This window comes from Esox lucius, chromosome 20, assembly GCF_011004845.1.
Source record: "Esox lucius isolate fEsoLuc1 chromosome 20, fEsoLuc1.pri, whole genome shotgun sequence".
Classification (NCBI taxonomy): domain Eukaryota; kingdom Metazoa; phylum Chordata; class Actinopteri; order Esociformes; family Esocidae; genus Esox; species Esox lucius.
Window position 1 is genome coordinate 25,069,973 of NC_047588.1, and position 19,459 is coordinate 25,089,431.

General features: G+C 43.1%; 1 protein-coding gene across 3 annotated transcripts in view; it reads left to right on the forward strand.

Moving 5' to 3' along the window:
* The first annotated feature begins 670 nt into the window (after positions 1-670).
* Positions 671-19,459, forward strand: part of cadm4 (cell adhesion molecule 4) — a 120,470-nt gene continuing 101,681 nt past the window's right edge. The window contains exon 1 of one of the 3 annotated variants that reach the window (XM_029115647.2): positions 671-993. In XM_029115647.2, coding sequence (XP_028971480.1) covers positions 921-993 — 73 coding nt within the window. In that variant the 5' untranslated portion in view covers positions 671-920. The remainder of the gene's footprint in view (positions 994-19,459) is intronic. The other 2 variants (XM_029115645.2, XM_020041283.3) reach the window with 2 other exon arrangements.

Below are 19,459 nucleotides of genomic sequence, written 5' to 3' on the forward strand. Positions count from 1 at the left end.
TGAGAAACTGACAGGGGAAAATGAAACGGGTTGTGATATGCGGGGGGGCGGATATTATTCCAACCAAAACAACACGATGAAAGAAAACATATCTCCGCGTGTGACAAGTAAAATCAAACGGCAGAAGCAACGGACTTGTGGTTGAGCGGGAGACGAACAGAAGGGTAGCCTAGATCAGTAGTCTGCAATAATTTGAAGCTACCCATGACTGGAGACTGAGTCCGCTTCGTAGTAATTTTAGAGAGTAACATTATTTATGCCTAAGCTACTATAGTACCATTGAGCTATTTTTAAAACATTATGTTAGGATTAATGAATGCCTGCATAAGCAAATTAATGAGTGTATTCATTAATGAATTTAAACAGAAATGTAAATTCTATTACAATGTCCACATGTTTTGCATCCCACTATTTTCCAAATCTACCTTTGCGGTATTTACCGTCAGGCTATTACCCTACACTTATATTGAAGCCCTACCAATTAGTTGCAGCGATTTCCCCCGATGGTTTCTAACCCCCGCCTCGTTTTGTTCTACTCCTCCACCTGCTCCTTTGCTTGTTATTGGTCAGAAAAAAGCTCCGAGTCCCACCCTCGCTTGTTTCTTATTTCTTGTTATTGGTCAAAGGACAGAGAGGTTCCGCCCTCTCCGACAGCTTTTAAATATATTTACATCTTCAAGTAACCAAGAAAAACTGGCTGAACCACGGGGGTTTTCAGTCACTTCAGCGAGAAAAAAAGTGGGTGGATGTGTGTGAGTAGTAGGCTAAGCTATATTTGAGTATGTAAAAAGACCACACGAACGTTAGTAGTCATAACCAAACACACAGGCTTTAGTCGCGGGTGAACCTGCGGGTTCACGTCACTTTGATTTCTCCAAGGAAGAGGAATATCAAAGAAGAGATCTGCGGGACTATCAACGATGGCATTTATGACCGTATGGAACTACTGCGTCCCCTTGTCCTTTTTTACTTTGCTGTCCCTTGTGGGAACAGGTAAGAACATCAATTCGGGAATTATTGAAAGAATGAGCTATCCGCTGTTGGGGAAAGAGAGGCATTAACTAAAGCATACTTTTCCGGTGTGTAGGAACTTGCCCTAACGTGTATTGACTATTCAGACGGGAAGGGACAATTACCTTAACACTAAATAAGCACCACAGGCTTTTCGGTCCTGTCAGTGGGATATTTTGTCAGTGTACTGGACTGCATGCTGTCTGCCTGGGACAGTGGTGTTTGTGCGCGTGCGATTACGCGCCTGCTAAGGTCCACTGTCAGTTTGTCTAATGTGGGCTGCATCTCATTACACATAATCTCCACTCAGGCCTATATTGATGCTTTATGATAGTGTAGTTTATTTGCTGGGTTAGAATTTATGGTAATTATGTAATGTAGGCTACAGTAAACATGCGTTCAGAACATGCGTTCGACCGCTTAATGAAAACAAAAGTAAAAGCATTTGCCAACTTCGTTTCCTGACCTCTGTTTGCTATTAAAATCAATATATGCAATTGCCACATTCGTATCTTCTGGACAGTGATATAGAATGTATTTTGAATTTTAACTTGTATGCTACATTACATCACCATAGAAACTATACTCTTTCACTTCAATCGTTTTTATTGTTAGACCATGGTTGGGATAGCCTACATAACGGTCTGTAGAAATACGACCACGCGTCATATGCTCATTCGCTCGTAGGCTCCAATGTGAATATCGAATAAGCCACATGCCTTCTCATAAATACCGCAGCGGAGCAGCGGGCTACTGCTTCACATTCTCAGTCCAGTCAGTCACTGCTGACAGCATCCTTCGGCCAGTCATTCTCCTGGCTTGGGTTCCAGCGAGCAGACAGCCGCACTGTGCCTGCCCACCATCTATAGCCTAGACTATGTGGCCATTTGATAATTATAGGCCTACTAACTGCCCGACTGTCACTGAAATGACATTCTCCCAATCCTCTACATTCTGTGTTCTGGAATTTTTCATGTCTCTACGTTTTGTCTGGTTGTATCTATGTATTGCAGTCATAATTAACCCCAGCCTGCACCCGGAGGCGGTGCGGTATTGCAGTTTAGCTCGCTTGTTCGGTGCCCGGGATAGTCCCGTCCTGTTTCGGTTTGTTCCCATAGGGACCGTCTATTTCATGCCCACTATCCCATGATAAGTGCATCTGCTGCACTCAGAGGATTTGGATTAATATGACGTCTCCAAGTGAACTTGCTCTTTTTATTGCATGGCTTTGCGTAGCCATCTGTTTGTGTCTGAGAGTAATTGCTAAAGCTTAGCCTATAGTAATGTTTATTAGAATTAGTTACAGTTGTCATTATTTTGTAAAGGCATTTGACAGTGGGAAAGACGGGACAGAGTGTTTTGTAATTGCAGTGACTCAGATGCGAACTAATGCTACAGTGGTAGCTGTGCACTGGAAGCATTAGCTTTGACCACTAGCACCACCACCAAATCTATGGTTTTGGTTTAATGGTCTCCACGTGGTACTCCAGTTATTAATTATGGAGTCATGTAGGCTGATGTCATCTTCATTTAAGTCGATTATGCCTCTAGCAGGGCAGTCAACGGGTTAAGATCTTGCCTCCTTGCTGTAGTGTATTGTCACAGAGCGGTGCTGTGCTGATGACGTCTACTATTGGAGGAACGTTAAAGTGATCTCTGCATACCCCTGTGTGTGAATCCCTCAGCTGCTGCACTGTAGCCAACATTACCGGTCCTTGTAATACTCTGTGGGTGTGCACGTGTCTTTCAGGAAGGATAGTGATTTTATATGCATGGGTATGTCATGCATGTGCATGTATCCATTATTCGAGTGAGAACGGTGTGTGTGTGTTTGCCTGTGTTGGTGTTGGTGCTGCTTACAGTGCAGGGTTTTGCTAGAGCTGCAGGCTGTCTTGGCTGGGGGCTGGCTGGTGATCACTGTCATTAATCTAGCCAGTGACAGGGCTGAGGTAGTGGGGGGTGGGGATTCAGCCAAGGGGACCAACAAGGAGAGGGGGGGGCTGGAATATGTGATGGGGAGAGGGAGGAAAGCAATGGAAAGACAGGAGAGGCAAAACTGCTTTTAGTAGATGGAGGTAGATGGATGCTGCTGTTGGTAGATGGAAGTAGATGGATGCTGCTGTTGGTAGATGGAAGTAGATGGATGCTGCTGTTGGTAGATGGAAGTAGATGGATGCTGCTGTTAGCTGTTGGAGGTTGAGAGATGGCTGCTTTTATGTGGGCAGATATATGATGCTGTTCGTAGATGTAGGATGGGAGATTTGTAGATGGATGCTGCTGTTTGTAGATGGAGTTAGAGGGGCGGCAGCTGTTAGTAGCTGGAGGTAGAGGTAGATCGATGCTGCTGTAGTAGATGGAAGTTGAGAGATGCAGCTGTTAGTAGATGGAGGTAGATCGATGCTGCTGTTTGTAGATGGAGATAGATGGCTAGTTTTTTAACGCCCCTTCATTACCAAAAGCTGGTCAGACTTTTGGAACAAATCTACATGCCTCTGCTCCATTCTCTGCAGAGGCACCCAGGAAAAACTAATTTAGAAAGCAAGAGGGGGAGGATTTGAGGAATGAGAGGAGGGGAATGGAGAAAAGGATAGGCCCTATTACTCTGGCAAGGAGAGAGATTGATGGATGGATGAATTGACAGAGTGATATAAAGACATGGAAGCAGGTAGAGATGGCAACAAGAGGAAAAGAGAAAGTGATAGAGAGTTGGAGTGATTGAGGGAGAGAGGGAGCAGGGCAGAGATGGAGGGAGAGAGTGTATTGGATAGAGGGAAAAAGGGAAGAAGAAAAGCAGATGCGAGGAGGACTTCACAGTGTGTATCTGCTGGGCCAGCCTCAGGGACACACACTGAGAGCTCTTTATGGCGATTCTGGTGTGTGTGTGTGTTTGTAGGGGGGTGGGGGATGGCTGATCCGCTACAGCTGCAAGAAAAAATGCCAGAGCTCCTTAGACCGCTGTCACCGCTCCTACTGCCACCACCACCTCCATGACCCTGCACTCCACCCAGCCTCCTATAACCGCTCCTACTGCCACCACCACCTCCATGACCCTGCACTCCACCCAGCCTCCTGTTATCTTTTCGATCTTCTTTGTTTGTTTCTGTAACTGCCATCCATTGAAGCCCCTTCTACTTTTGTTTGTGTCATAGCTCAGGTAAAGACACTGGTGGTTAAAGCACGGCAACAACTGGGCGGGCTGGAATATTTAAATACCAGTTATTGTTGGTATGCACACACACGTGTGCATTTGATGACTACCAACCAATGTCATTGTGAGTTTTTGGCATATTCTACCTCACATTCAGGGAAGCTGTTAAAACAAATCGGGAAGTATACTCACACAAACATTGCTTCAGTTTCTTTCTAACGCTTACGCAGGCGCTCAGTCAGCCTGATCCGTTTTTGATGCTTGTCAGGCTCAGTTTACATCATTCCACAGTAGCATTGACTTGTGCTTTCTTCTACATTACGCTGGAATCACTAGTTCAGCTCATCACTTTGTTCTTTAATGCGCTTCACTATAAGCCAAGGTTTTATCCTTTGATCCAAACCTTGGAGGATAATTCCACTCCAAATAAAATAGTTGTCTACAATTTAATTAAAATAGCGGGACCTCCTCCTCTTCTCAAGCGTGCCGTAAAAAAGTCCTTGAGCGACACCAACATTGGAATTTAGCTGTATTACATACTTATTCCATGATTCTCTTTGTAGTATGCCTACATGATTGGTTCTGGTGTGCCCATCATGTCAACTGGAGTGGGGCCATGCTCAACCTTGTTTGTATTCAGCCTGGCTCTGTGGTATCATAGCACTTCTATCAACTGATTTAGCTTAAAGGCTAGCTGCTGTCAAAACAGGGGCTCTATCTCCTGCTCCACTGAAGGGATCAACCCATAACCAAATTCTAATGTCGCTTTTCATAAAGTCACAGCGGTGAATGAAAGCGAATTACAGACTGTAACATGGGTCCATTTTTTATTCGCCCACCTTGGTTTTATTGTTCCATTACTCATGGCCAGAAGAGATCCTAGCTGATTGCTTAGTGCAGGTGATTCCGCTGTAATTATCATCTGGAACAAGCACATCGTCACATCCATAACTCTCATGTTTCAGATGGTTGGACTGTGAAAATATGTCCAGTTCCTCAATAGTCTCTTCTACTTTCCTTTACACACGGATCTGAAAACAGTCCACTGTAAAAAGTAACCAACATACCTCTGCTTTGTTTGTGGGAGCCAGTTATCTCAACTAATTTGATTAACCCTAGTTAAAGTATTAGAGTGGCTTTATTTATTTATATGCAGTCTGGGAATACAATTTTATTTTTTGAAAACTGCACATTTTAGGCGGGTGTGTAATATGATGTTTAAATGTGGGTTATCTATAAGTATAATCACTATCATAACTTATTTTGCCATGATATTCCAAAAGCCTGTGATTTTGATGACATGGCGTGCATATTGACACACGTCCCAGGACGCCCTTTTTGGGGACATGTTTTGGCTCGACGACTAGTTGGCAGATTAAATACCTAACTTTTTTTATGTTTCATTAACTTATGACACTAAATTGCATTATGTCCTTTAAACTAGTATGATTTAAGTTACATCAACAATAACATTTGTTGTAGCTAAAATACCAAAATAGAGTATTTTCGACTTAAATTACTAGGCCTCATTACTCATTTATAAGGATTACTCATTTATTGTAGGGTAGGTCTGATCATTATAAGTCAATTATTGTTTTCATATGACAATCTGTAACTTTTAGAGAGTGCATGCACAGTGCTTATTTGTACAAAGTAAGATTAGAAATATGAGAATGTATTAAAGTCCACCAGGAGTGCAGAAAAGGGGCAATGATGAAGCAATTTTGAGATAATTAAGATAATTTGGCCACTATCAGATTTTTCCAACAGTCACATCATGGTTAACTTCCTGTTTACTTCAAACATAAGCTGATCTTTCTTAATGGAGAAGTTCACATGATAGAATCCAGCTGTGGAAGGGCATTGCAAAGTCTGACAACAATGATGTTATTGATTTTTTGAGATAAACCATCTCTGTCATTACTTCCAGGTCTGTTGAACTAAGGTCTGTTCAGGGATTATAAAAATACTGTATATAGTAACTATTGATCCGAGCTGCTGTTCATTTACTGTAATTTGTCTCTCCTTAGAGAGTTATACACATGCTGCCCGTTATAAATGGGGATTTACCTAAACTGATGTTTGAATGGTGACATGTGACTTGTTTTCTGGCTCCTGTAGACTGTCAGTCAATCTATTCTCTAATGGGCTGAGTGTCTGCCCTTCTTTACTCCTCAGCTTCTCATAAGTTCCGACCTCTTGTCCCTTGGGCTACCTGTTTCTCAACGCTGTCTGTGGCTGTCTTAACTGTTGAGACTGTGAAAGCGGAGCATGGATTCCCTCAGCTCGGCTACTCTGCAGGGGCTTTGCAGCTGTGTATTCTTTGTTCCACACACCCTCTTATGTGAAGCACCTCGAAATTGAATTCAACAATAGCAGGAAAAAGGGACAACGACAGGGAGTGGGAGAAATAAAGAGAGAATAAAGGGAGAAAGAATAGTGAGAGAGAAAAACATGGCTAAAGAGGAAAGAAAACCTAGAGCCTGATGAAGGGGAAGTCATGGAGGTGAACATTCCTTTCTATTGGTGACACTGTTGCCATCACCCTGGGTAAACGCTATCACCTCCCCATGCTTGTTTAACACCCCGTTTCACCCCGGTGAGACCTGTCTCTGTGGCTCCTGTCTGGCCTGGCAATAACACTAACACATTGGGACAAAGGGCCCCCGGTAACGCTGTAACCACGGTGATTATACACACTCCGACGCCGTCAGTGCCCTCGCCAGCCTTGATTGGAGGATAGGAGCTGATTAAACTAAAAGGCCACCCGTCTGAAATTGGAGTGTTGTAACCTGGGTGATGCTGGAGCATAGATTAAGATGAAAAGAGGGACAGACACACGCACCCTCCATATCACCTGTGATAGGTTAGCCATCTTAAATGGGTGTGTTGACATCACAATGTAATGGGGCTGAAGAGTGGCGGCGTAAGTGTACAGAGACTAACTGGGATGTGATGAAAATGAGTACAGCCTGGGTACAGAGGCTGATTAGGGTACAATGTAATTAAGGCGCAACAATGACAGAGACTAAGATTAGCCCAGGTGAGGCTACCTCAGCCAAACGTCACACAGCTCAGTCACTACAGACTGGAACTGGTCAATGTGAACAAATATCCATCTTGTGATAAATTGCCTAAATTGATGCAATATATATAATAGTATGATACGTTTATGACACCTGCACTGCTGTTTATTATAGTTTGATTATTGAAAGGCCCATTGCGGCCTACTGACAAAGCCCCTAGGCCTGCAGAGGGGGGGCTCCGCACCTTCCGTGATTGGATGGGTAGAATGTCTGACAGTACAGTACATTGTATTGCCTTTCTCTTGCAACACCTTGTGATAGGTCGGAGAACAATCATAGTTTTTGGGCAGGGAATGCGCTCTCCTCCAAACATGCTGTATGTACTGGCGAATACTTCCTGAGTGAGCAAGCAGCATTAGAAGCAGAGTGGTTTGACAAGATGCTCAGAGGTCACATCTGTTAATCTTTGACTAATTTTAATCAACTAAGTAGTTGCTGCAATAAGGCAAGGACTCCATCTGAGAGTCAGAATGTTATGGGAGCCTGCAGACGGGGCTGGCCTGAGCAGTGTTCCCTCCCCCATCATATTCCCCTCCCTGGTGGAACAGGACCGGGACGGACAGTCGCACACTCAGCCAGGCGGACGGCTGGTGAATGTTGAGGGAATCGGACCGAGAGGACCCAGACGTGGACTGTAGTCTGCACAGCCAGTGGAACATCTGTCTCCTATGGCCTGCTGGGAACACGAGCCGGGCCTGGCAAGTGGGGTTTAGTGGGTTTGGATAGAAGTGCAACCAAAAAAGACATTGGCATTCGTAGGCCTGTAATGTCAGGTGTTCCTAACATATCGGGTACGGGAGAGCTCGATACATGTTAATATAAGCCAGTGTTTCCCAATCCTGGTCCTCGGGACCCAAAGGGGTGCATGTTTTTCTTTTTGCCTTAGCACTCACACACCTGATTCAAATGTTACTCTACCACTGACTGACTGACATAATCAACCTATGATCATGTCTTCCATTTGGATCAGGTCTGTGAGTGCTTGGGCAAAAACAAAAATGTTCATGGCTTTGGGTCCCGAGGACCAGGATTGGGAAACACTGATATAAACAACTGAAAACATTACAGGCTGAACTCATCCATTTCTAGCCCGGATACCGTACGCCTGAGAGCCTTTACGAACCTCTCTGTCACCTACTTGTTATGAGTCACACAGATGCATATCTCTGGTGTATTCACCGCGCCAAACAAAGTGGTTTATTGCTAAATGTTTTTTTGTTCAAACAAGCAAACAGAACAATGTAGTGAAGTACCTCCGTCTTTTATTTGTATAGTGATTATTTCTGTTTAGGTTCACAGTGAAGACCGAGCTGTTACGTTGGGAGGATCACACTGTATTCCCTCCACAATAGCCTAGCGCTGAGTTTGGACCTGTTTTGTGTCAATGGTCCCCACCGTCTGCCGCCATGAGTTATAATGTACACGGTAGGTCATCAAGTCTAGCCCATGTGAACACCTATAGGCTGGTTCATTTGGAAGGTGGGAGATGGATATGAGATGCGTTGAGAAAAGATTGAATGAGCTTACACAGTTCATGTAAAATAAACATAGAGGTTAGTAAATTTAAAAAAACGAGCTGATCCCAAAACCGGTTAATATACTTTAAAGCATGTTGCAGCTAGACACACACTCGGGAGACCTTTTGCCAAGTTATTTACTTGAATGCGTTTGGGCTGTATTTTCTTTGCACATTTCAAATGTCACTGGCCTTTTCTGATGATCCTCTGAGGGTAATCTAACAGGTGGAGGGGCATGCAGCCCCACTGTGCACACAAACCCTTCATTCGCTTTGTTCTCCTTTCACCACAGCATACCTTGGCCTCTCTCTGCTCACAACCTGTTTCCCTCTATTGACGTCGTCCCTTTTTTTGTCTCCTAGATTATATCACTGTCCTTATGGTCCCGCCCGTTCCGTCTCCATCTGCCTGGAACACGCAGCTCCCACCCCAGAGTGAAAGCAGGGTGACGGCCCAGAAGTGATTAAGTGGCATTATGTGTATACTCACTATGGTCCCGAAATAGCCCCCCCCCCCCCCCCCATCTCAGGATGGAATGTTTTCCACCCGATTCGTGCACTTCAGTAACAGTGGCCGTGCTCACACGCACACGACCGCGTGCTCTGTCCTCAGGGTGTGGTGTGCATTCAGCAGATACACAATGGTCGAATCAGAGCCGGGCACGGTCGGCAGGAAACTCCGAAATGATAAGGTAATGAGGGGGGAGAAAGGGAGCGAGAGAGGGACAGACAGATTTTCGCAGGAGGCGACGTTTTCTGGCTTTGTGGCGTGCTGCTTGCTGATGGATCTCTTGGCTGTTATCCTCCCCCATCTCTCCCCCCCATGCTGCGCCTCCCCTCCCTGTTCCTCCGCTGTGATGGCCAGGTGTGTGGGGGAGGTTTCGCTGGTCCAGGTAACCTGCATCAACACCTGTCGTGTAGTGCTCCTTTTCTTATTTGCATAGAATAATAATACTTTCTCTCTCTTTTCTTTCCCTGCCTTTTCTCTGTTTGTATCCTATCTGTCTTTCTGTCTCCTCTGTATTTGTTATCCAGCTTTCTTTTAGTCTGTCTCTCTCTCTGTTGCTGTCTCCTAACCATCTCTCTCTTTTCCCTGTCTCTCATTCCCCTCTTATTTTTTTGTACATGTTTACCCTCATCTATTTTTGCAGTAGCTTACCTTCCTCATTTTATCTCTTTCGCTCTAGGCTTGCTGAACTGTGCATTTTTCCTATGTGCTGTGCTGCAAAAAGTAGATGTTTTCCCCCATCAACATCCCCTTTGAGAACCTATAGGCCTATACCTCCAAACATCCCTGCCTTCATCCACATCTTCTGTATTCTTCCATGCTCGCTAGCTTATTTTCTTCAAGCAACTGCCTGGCTCGGTCCCTCTCTCTCTCTTCCATCCTCTCCCGCTGTCCACCCCCCCTTCTCTCCTCCTATCCTTTTTTGTCTACACTCCCTTCCTCTCTCCATTCACCCCCTCTCTCTCTCCTCCCTCTCTCTCTCCTCCCTCCCCCTCTCCTCCCTCTCTTGTCCCTCCTCTCTCTCCCTATCTGGCTCTATCACTCAGCCTATCCGTCTCTCGCTACATCTCCTGATCTCGGTCTTTCCCCTTTGTCTGCATGGAAGTGGATGGAAGTTCCTATTTACAGTGGAGAGGAAGTTTAGCTTCGTTTATAGGCATTCATTTTTAATTTGCTCATCTTTCTCCAAAGCACAAACTAAGATGATGTCGAAACCAGGCAGTCTCTGTGATCCCCTCCATCTCTTTCTCTCATTATTTCTTCTAGCCATTCCTCTGTCCCTATTCATCAACTGCTTGGTTTTCTTTACTTTTCTTGCCTATATGATGTCATGTGAAAACGTTAGTACACCCCCTGGAAAGTAGTGTGCTTTACATAATTGGAGATGTGTATATTTGAGCTAAAGCTTAACCACATTTATTGATCAAGTCAACCCAGTTTAACAAATCACACAAACAAATAGAGGGAGGCAGAAGTAATATTTGAAACCATATATGCTTTTAAACAGAAATGCAATTTCTTTATGCAAAATTCACCATCATAAAGTGGCTAAGTGTGTAAGTTATGGGGGGTCCAATCTTCCATAAGGATTAAAAACCTGTTTGGGTTTGGGGTTTGGTCTTAATCATGTGAGTTTGTGGTAACACTTTATGCCCAGATCAGAAGGCCTATCCAAGGAAAAAAGATTACTGATGACCATGAGTCTGGGAGGGCTTACAAAGTCATTTCCAAGCCATTTCAAATACCTCATTCCACTTTCCAAGGGATCAGCGACAAATGGATTCCAGACTACTTGCGATCTACATAGGACAGGTTGTCCCATTCAGGCCAAGATCTGATCAAACGATGCTCAAGTCTCTCAGGACCTCAGGGTGCATCTCCTCCTTTAAGAGACATCAAGGGACATCATGTCTGTTAGATTGATGTGCACAAATAAGTCAAAAGTTTTTTTTAAAATGATTATAATCTAAAAAGCAGTGCATTGAGTTGAACACAATAATTTATATCAGAATGTTATTAGAAATATAAACACAAGATAGACTTATTGTGTGTTGGTTTGGTTGCATGGACCGAACGCAGCCTGACGCTGTGCATGGCAGTCTTCCCTTCCGATTGTGTCGGTGTGTTTGTGTTGGGTGGTAGTGTGTGCAAAGTGAGTGTGCATGAAGATGTCCATTTAGTTTCAAAGGTTGGGTGGCGTGGGTGCAGCAGGCCATCAAACAGCTGAACGCCTGCTACACCTCTCGTGTTTTGAGTGCCTGTGCGGAACCTGGGATTGGCCCATCAGGAAGACAAGGGTCCAGCTTCATCTTATCCAGGCGCGATGGGGAAGTTGGAGTTTGCTATGGGTACTGGAACAATACTGGACATGTTGAAGTAGCTCGGACTGGGAAAAAGGAGAGGTTGCATGTGACTGGAGACATCCCCACTAGTTAACCTGACAGAAGCCTTGCCAGGGTTAACCTGCTTCAAGGTGCTGCTCACGTTGTCCCCAGAGAACATGAACCCTCTGTCCACACTGAGAACATGACAGAAGCCTTGTGAGGGTTAACCTGCTTCAAGGTGCTGCTCACGTTGTCCCCAGAGAACATGAACCCTCTGTCCACACTGAGAACATGAAAGAAGCCTTGCGAGGGTTAACCTGCTTCAAGGTGCTGCTCACGTTGTCCCCAGAGAACATGAACCCTCTGTCCGCACTGAGAACATGACAGAAGCCTTGCGAGGGTTAACCTGCTTCAAGGTGCTGCTCACGTCCCCAGAGAACATGAACCCTCTGTCCACACTGGCAGTGTGCCTCCTGCCTGAGGCTTGGTGTTGTTTCCCTTGAATATGTGTGGGATTGAGGCGTCTGTCTGAGACGTGGCTGGTTTTCCCCTTTCAATTAATTACTGTCTGAAGTCCCTGCCACATTCTCTGTCATGTGTCCATGCCATCTAGTGGTCATCAGGTCAGTAGTATTCACAGGTCCAGGCACACACACACACACACACATAACATTGTTGCTATGTCATTGTCATGTCAAACACACTCCACCATGACCGGCGCCATGGATGAAGACATGTACCCTACACACATCTTACCACATTGAAGCACGCCTACTCTAACATCCACAAACACATATACAGTCAACTCCAAAATGGCATTTTCAATCACATATATAGCCTCCTTCATAATGACACAAATATAGTCTCCTTCTATGTTCCCTCACATTATTTGTGTTACTGAGAAAATGTCTGATGTCTTGAGAAGAAATGTTAAAGTTGTGAAAATCTGGCATGCAGTTACAGTGAACATACAGGTTGTATCATCTTAAAGTTACAGAAAATAGCAAATAGGCTTTTGTGGCTATTTGAGCATCATTTAGGCCTGTGAGTGTGTCCTAAAAACAAACGCTGCTGCAAATCCTGTAGCATTTTCATATACAAATAGCTTTTGATTTAAATAATGTAGCCTAAAGTAGCATTTATCTGGTTTTCAATGCAGGCCTACATTCAATTCAACCTTTTTACATTAGAGCCTGACATTCAATATTTTGTACTTTGTCTCTAATTCAGTGGCCCACCACTTTATAAAAACACTAAAATGCATTATAATTAACATACAGAGAATGAAACTATGTGGGCTATCTTCTGTTTATTGACCTATTTATAATATATAATCAATCCTGTCTGTAAAATAAACCACTGTCACTACATTTTTAAGTACTTACAGATTCTTATGTTTATCTTTTCTATAGTGCAAACTAACAAAGCAATTTAATTTGTTGGTCCGCACTGGTTTGCATTTCTACTGCGCCACAGACCTTGAAGAGCTGTGCGGTCGCGTCGACACAGAGCTTAGAGGGAACATTGGTCTCCTTCTAAATGACATACACATATTCTGTCACTTCCAGAATGACATACACAAACACGTATACCGTCACCCCCAAAATTACACACACAAACACATATACCGTCACCTCCAAAATTACATTTACAAACACGTATACCGTCACCCCCAAAATGACACACACAAACACGTATACCGTCACCCCCAAAATTACACACACAAACACATATACCGTCACCTCCAAAATGACATTTACAAACACGTATACTGTCACCTCCAAAATGACACACACAAACACATATACCGTCACCCCCAAAATTACACACACAAACACGTATACCGTCACCTCCAAAATGACACACACAAACACATATACCGTCACCCCCAAAATTACACACACAAACACTTATACTGTCACCTCCAAAATGACACACACAAACACATATACCGTCACCCCCAAAATTACACACACAAACACTTATACCGTCACTTCCAAAATGACATGTAAGAACACATATACTGTCACTTCTAAAATGACACACACAAACACACATACGGTCACTTCCAGAATTACATATACAGACACAGATACCATCACTTCCAAAATGACATATACAGATACAGATACCATCACTTCCAAAATGACATACACAAACACATACACCGTCACTTCCAAAATGACATACACAAACACATACACCGTCACTTCCAAAATGTCTCTTATGTCTCTTACTGTCTTTTACTGACTGAGTGAGTGATTGACTTCCCCTTGTTAAATAGCTTGATGATTAGAGAAGCGGACCTGCAACCAATACAGCTCCGGAAAAAATTAAGAGACCACTGCACGTTTTTCTTTCTTTTCCAAAAAAGTTGAAAAGTTTTGAGTGAGGAACAGAAGCGTTCAATATGCAGTGGTCTTTAAATTTTAACCGTTCTGTTCCTCACTCAAAACCTTCCTTTGAATCTCCTTTGGAAAAGAAAGAAAAATTTGCAGTGGTCTCGTAATTTTAATCCTTCTTTTCCTCACTCAAAATCTTCCTTTTCTACCTTTTTGGAAAGGAAAGAAAAAGGTGCAGTGTTCTCTTAATTGTTTCCAGAGCTATGTGGCCAAAAACACGTCTGTATCCAGACCATGTGTAGAGCCTAATAACAGCACTTAACTCTGTTATACTGGCCACGCAAACCCCCACCATATACCACAGCAATATTTGAGAAATAATTAACAATATGAAAAACCACTGACGATATGCAGTTGTGCTAAAAAGTTTTTCTCACTGTATTGCTGACTTGCTCCAATCAGATTTCATAGTTATATCAATCACTATTGGTTACCGTGCTAGCTTGGTGGTGTTCTGCCTCAATAATGTGCATGAATCGACTTCTTGAAGCCATGTTTGTAAACACAAAGAATCAGAAATCAAGATTAGAACCCTTAGGTTCGTAATTAGTTTTGTAATTGTTTTTTGTACCCTTTGCATGATTTATGAAGGTCAAACACTATTTTGTCTCTTCATTTATCAGTCCTTTCCCCAGGGAGATTTGATGGCACATGGATTTTAAGTGTTACCTAATTTTATACCCCAACTGATACAGGAAACCATGGAACGCCACAAACAGTTTAAATGAAATTGACTCAACATGAACTAATGCAGAACTACAGTAATTGTATTCTAAGACTTTTTAGGGGGGGCTATCATTTCCAGATATCTTTTGATGTAATAAGACTGTAACATACAATAGCTCAGTATTTGAGCTACAGTCTTTTTTACTTTTCAAGTCAGTGATTTTGTAGTTTATTGTATTCCTGTAGGTGTTTTGTGCAGTCCACCTTTTTAATGCAGAGACATTTTTTATGTTACAATTTGATATACTGGGTAATATAATCCGCTGTCAGATGTCAAACACATGCAGGCACCACTGTGGTCTGGCAAGGCAGATTCTTTTAGGAGAGGCTCAATTAAGAAAGGGGTGAAAGAGGCAATAAACAGGACGCTATTGCGCTCAACACTCCAGTCAATCACAGAGGGCCCCAGCTAACGGTGTGCTCAACCACTCATGAAATACTATGAATGGCTGCTGGTGGAGCGCTGCCTTGAAGCCATCCTGACAATTACTCAGCTGTAACTCTGACCCTGCCATTCAGCTACCCAGGCCTTCAACCCAACCACCCCCCCAACCACCCCCACACACACACAGACGTACGCATTCCGTTCGCAACACAGCCACACCCACTTAGACAACTTTACACTGATGCAGTTATGCATGCACTGCACATCCACACCCACTTAGACAACTTTACACTGATGCAGTTATGCGTGCACTGCACAGCCACACCCACTTAGACAACTTTACACTGATGCAGTTATGCGTGCACTGCACAGCCACACCCACTTAGACAACTTTACACTGATGCAGTTATGCGTGCACTGCACATCCACACCCACTTAGACAACTTTACACTGATGCAGTTATGCGTGCACTGCACAGCCACACCCACTTAGACAACTTTACACTGATGCAGTTATGCGTGCACTGCACATCCACACCCACTTAGACAACTTTACACTGATGCAGTTATGCGTGCACTGCACAGCCACACCCACTTAGACAACTTTACACTGATGCAGTTATGCATGCACTGCACATCCTCACCAAATTCGTGTACATACACACACCTGGGCACTTATGCATCGGATTTATAGCTAAACATCTTTGAATTGAGTTGAGCCTGAAAGCTAGGAAGATAATTACTTCCGCCTCCCATAACTACCTTTCAATTGCATCTATTCCTCTCTTTTATTCCTCTCTTCATCTCTCAGCCCATCTATATTTATTTCCTCCGCTCTTCTTCTAAATTTCCAACCACAGCTTTTCATTTGGCAATACCTCAAAGCCCTCTCCCCTTGCTCCTTCTCTTATGCAACATATCCCATCCTTTTGTCTTCCACTAAAACCTCTGTCTCTCTGTCTCTCTATATGTCTCCCTCTTGCCTGTTTCAGAAGTTGGACTTGGCAGAGGGTGTGAGAAAAATCCGGGGAGGGGGGAGGGGGTCCCGGGGGCTGAGGTGAAAAGCTGTAAAGAGAGTCGGAAACACACATCGGCTGGCTTTAGATTAATCTCATTAATTGCTCTTGTGAATTTTCGGGTTGTGACACACTTGTTATTGCCTTGTATTATTAATAAAAGAGAGAGGGAAGGAGGGATTCAGGGACAGGGATGGGGAGGAGGAAGGAGAGGGATGGGGGGATTCAGGGAGAGGGATGGGGAGGAGGGAGTGAGGGATGGGGGGATAGAATCAATACGCTGGCTTAGGAAGGAAATTAAAAGTGGTGAGAGGAAAGACTGGGACAGGCGTACCGGTTGGGGGTAGCATTAGTAGTAGCAGGCTGGGTTAAGCATGGTTATTTTAAAGAATACTAAATAAATAACACCACAAGACATAATGCCCTGTTATGTGATTGTTGCTATAGTAGCTGATTTTAGAAAAACAAAAGCTGTTTTTCAACTGAAAACAATTCATGAAATATGAAGGGAGTAAAGAAATGTTTTTTATATACTTTTTTTATATACCTTTGAAATTAGCTTTTATGAGCCGAATGGGTCTTGTACATTGTGCACAATTGATGGCTACGTCATTCATGTGGAATGATTTGTTGCATCCAGAATGGTGTCAGCCCAGTGTAGCTGGGCTGTTATGAACCCTACAGAATGATATTACCAAAAGTAATTAATGTTGCCTCATTGCATCAGAACATTAATCGTTGGATGAAACAATGTTTCTCTATTAGCTCAAGAGAGGAGTAAAAACTTGAGCATAGTTTCATAAAAATGCTTTATTCCATAACATGTCACTTTCAACTGCTCTACAGCATCTTCTATTCATAGATTCTCTTGCTTTACATGAATTCAGGCTGTTATTGCTTTCAAGATTCAATATTTCTATTTAATGAGCAATGTGTCTGGCAGTGGCTTTTGTTCAGTTACATCTCTGGTCTGGATGACAACAATGGAGAGTGAGACAGGAGGAGGATTGACAAGAGCCGTGTCAGATAGAGGCTTTACTGATCTTACTGTGGCTGGCTAGCTACCTTACTGATCTTAAAGTGGCTGGCTAGCTACCTTACTGATCTTACTGTGGCTGGCTAGCTACCATTGGTTTGCTTATCGCTAAATACAGTACTTTTCACTATTTCACTTTTGGGTCACTATTGTAGCTGTAAACAGCAGATTCTTTAATGGAATATCTACATAGGCGTACTGAGGCCCATTATCAGCAACCCTCACTCTTGTGTTTGAATGGCATATTGTGTTTGCTAATCCAAGTTTATCATTTTAGAAGATTAATTAAAAATTTGAAAACCCTTTTGCAATTATGTTAGCACAGCTGAAAACTGTTCTGCTGATTAAAAGTGGGCTTCTTTAGACTAGTTGAGTATCTGGAGCATTAGCAAAACGTTGCAGAAACCCCAGGCACGTGAAAGCACCTTTGCAATCGTGAACATCCGCACAAAAATATGTTTCACCTGGGCAAATGTAACCTGTGATTATTAGGGCCACCAGCGATGGATTTTCAAAACACAAATGATAGAAACCAACTGTGATTATACACCTCACTCTTAGTTTAAAGACAATGTTGTCAGCAACCAATGATCACCAATGGATGAAATATTCTGAGATGCAAAGCAAGCAGAATCACTTGACCTACCTGTATGGACGGAGTTGATGTGGCCAAATACCAATCATCATCCTTAAGCAGAGTGCTTCTCAACACACCTTTTCTTCTTAAATGTTGTGATAAATTCCATATAATGTTTTATCTTAAAGGCAGTCTCTTAATTTTAACCCTTCTGTTCTTCACTCAAAACCTTTCTTTTCAAATTTTTTGGAAAGGAAAGAAAAAGTTGCAGCGATCTGTACATTTTTTCCGGAGCTGTATATCATCCAGGTAAAATGTGCATTTTACAACAGAGTTGTTTGGGAAGTAGCGGCATGCACCATAAAATATAAATGGTCATTCCACTGGCACTGTACTTTTGTTTTTTTTACTGAAGAAATCCTACATAGTGCAGCTTTAACAACGTTATGTTGACCTTGGTGTTAGGGTATCACTCTGATTGGCTGTTTGTGTTAGGGTATCATTCTGATTGGCTGTAGGTTTTAGGGTAACACTGATTGGCTGTTGATGCCATCTGTCAAGTATGGTGGAGGCAATGTGATGGTCTGGGGGTGCTTTGGTGTTGTTAAATTGGGGAGATTTGTAAAGGGTAAAATGGATCTTGAAGAAGGAAGCCTATCTCACTCAATTTTGCAACACCATGTCATACCCTGTTTAGACGGTGCTTGACTTGAGCCAATTTCCTCCTACAACAGGACAGTCACCCGGAGCACAACTCCTAATTATGCAAGAACTATTTAGGGAAGAAGCAGTCAGCTGGTATTCTGTCTGTAATGGAGTGGCCAGCACAGTCACCAGATATCAACCCTATTGAGCTGTTGTGGGAGCGGCTTGACCGTATGGTACATAAGTGCCCGTCCAGCCAATCCAACTTGTGGGAAGTGCTTCAGGAAGCATGGGGTGAAATCTTTTCAGATTACCATTTTAGCAAATTGACAACTAGAATTCCAATGGCCTGCCAGGCTGTAATTTCTGCAAATAGAGATTACTTACAAACTGCAAATGGCAATTTCTAACCATGTCAATTACTATATTTCCTATAAATTAGTGCGGTATTTCTTATTCAAACTAATTTCCTTGGATATTTTTATGGAAAACAAGACCATTTTTAAGTGAAATGTTTTACCTACCTCTAGTTAACCTGCCACTAGCTACCTACTTCTGGTTTATCTGCCTTTAGCTAAATACCCCTAGTTAACCTTGCCGCTAGCTACCTACTGTACCTCTGGTTTATCTGCCTTTAGCTAACTACCCCTAGTTAACCTTACCACTAGCTACCTACTGTACCTCTGGTTTATCTGCCTTTAGCTAACTACCCCTAGTTAACCTTGCTGCTAGCTACCTACTGTACCTCTGGTTTATCTGCCTTTAGCTAACTACCCCTAGTTAACCTTGCTGCTAGCTACCTATTGTACCTCTGGTTTATCTGCCTTAGCTAACTACCCCTAGTTAACCTGCCACTAGCTACATACTGTACCTCTGGTTTATCTGTCCAGCCTTTCCCAATTTCTCTTCTATCAAATGGACAGCTTCAACAATGATGATGAAGATGTCTGTACTGACAATGACTTAATGTAATGGCTGGCATGAATTCAAGTTTTGAGGAAAGCACACAATCTTTCTTTCTTTCACTCACTCACTGACACACACACACACACACATACTAATGTAGACTTTCAGACTTGT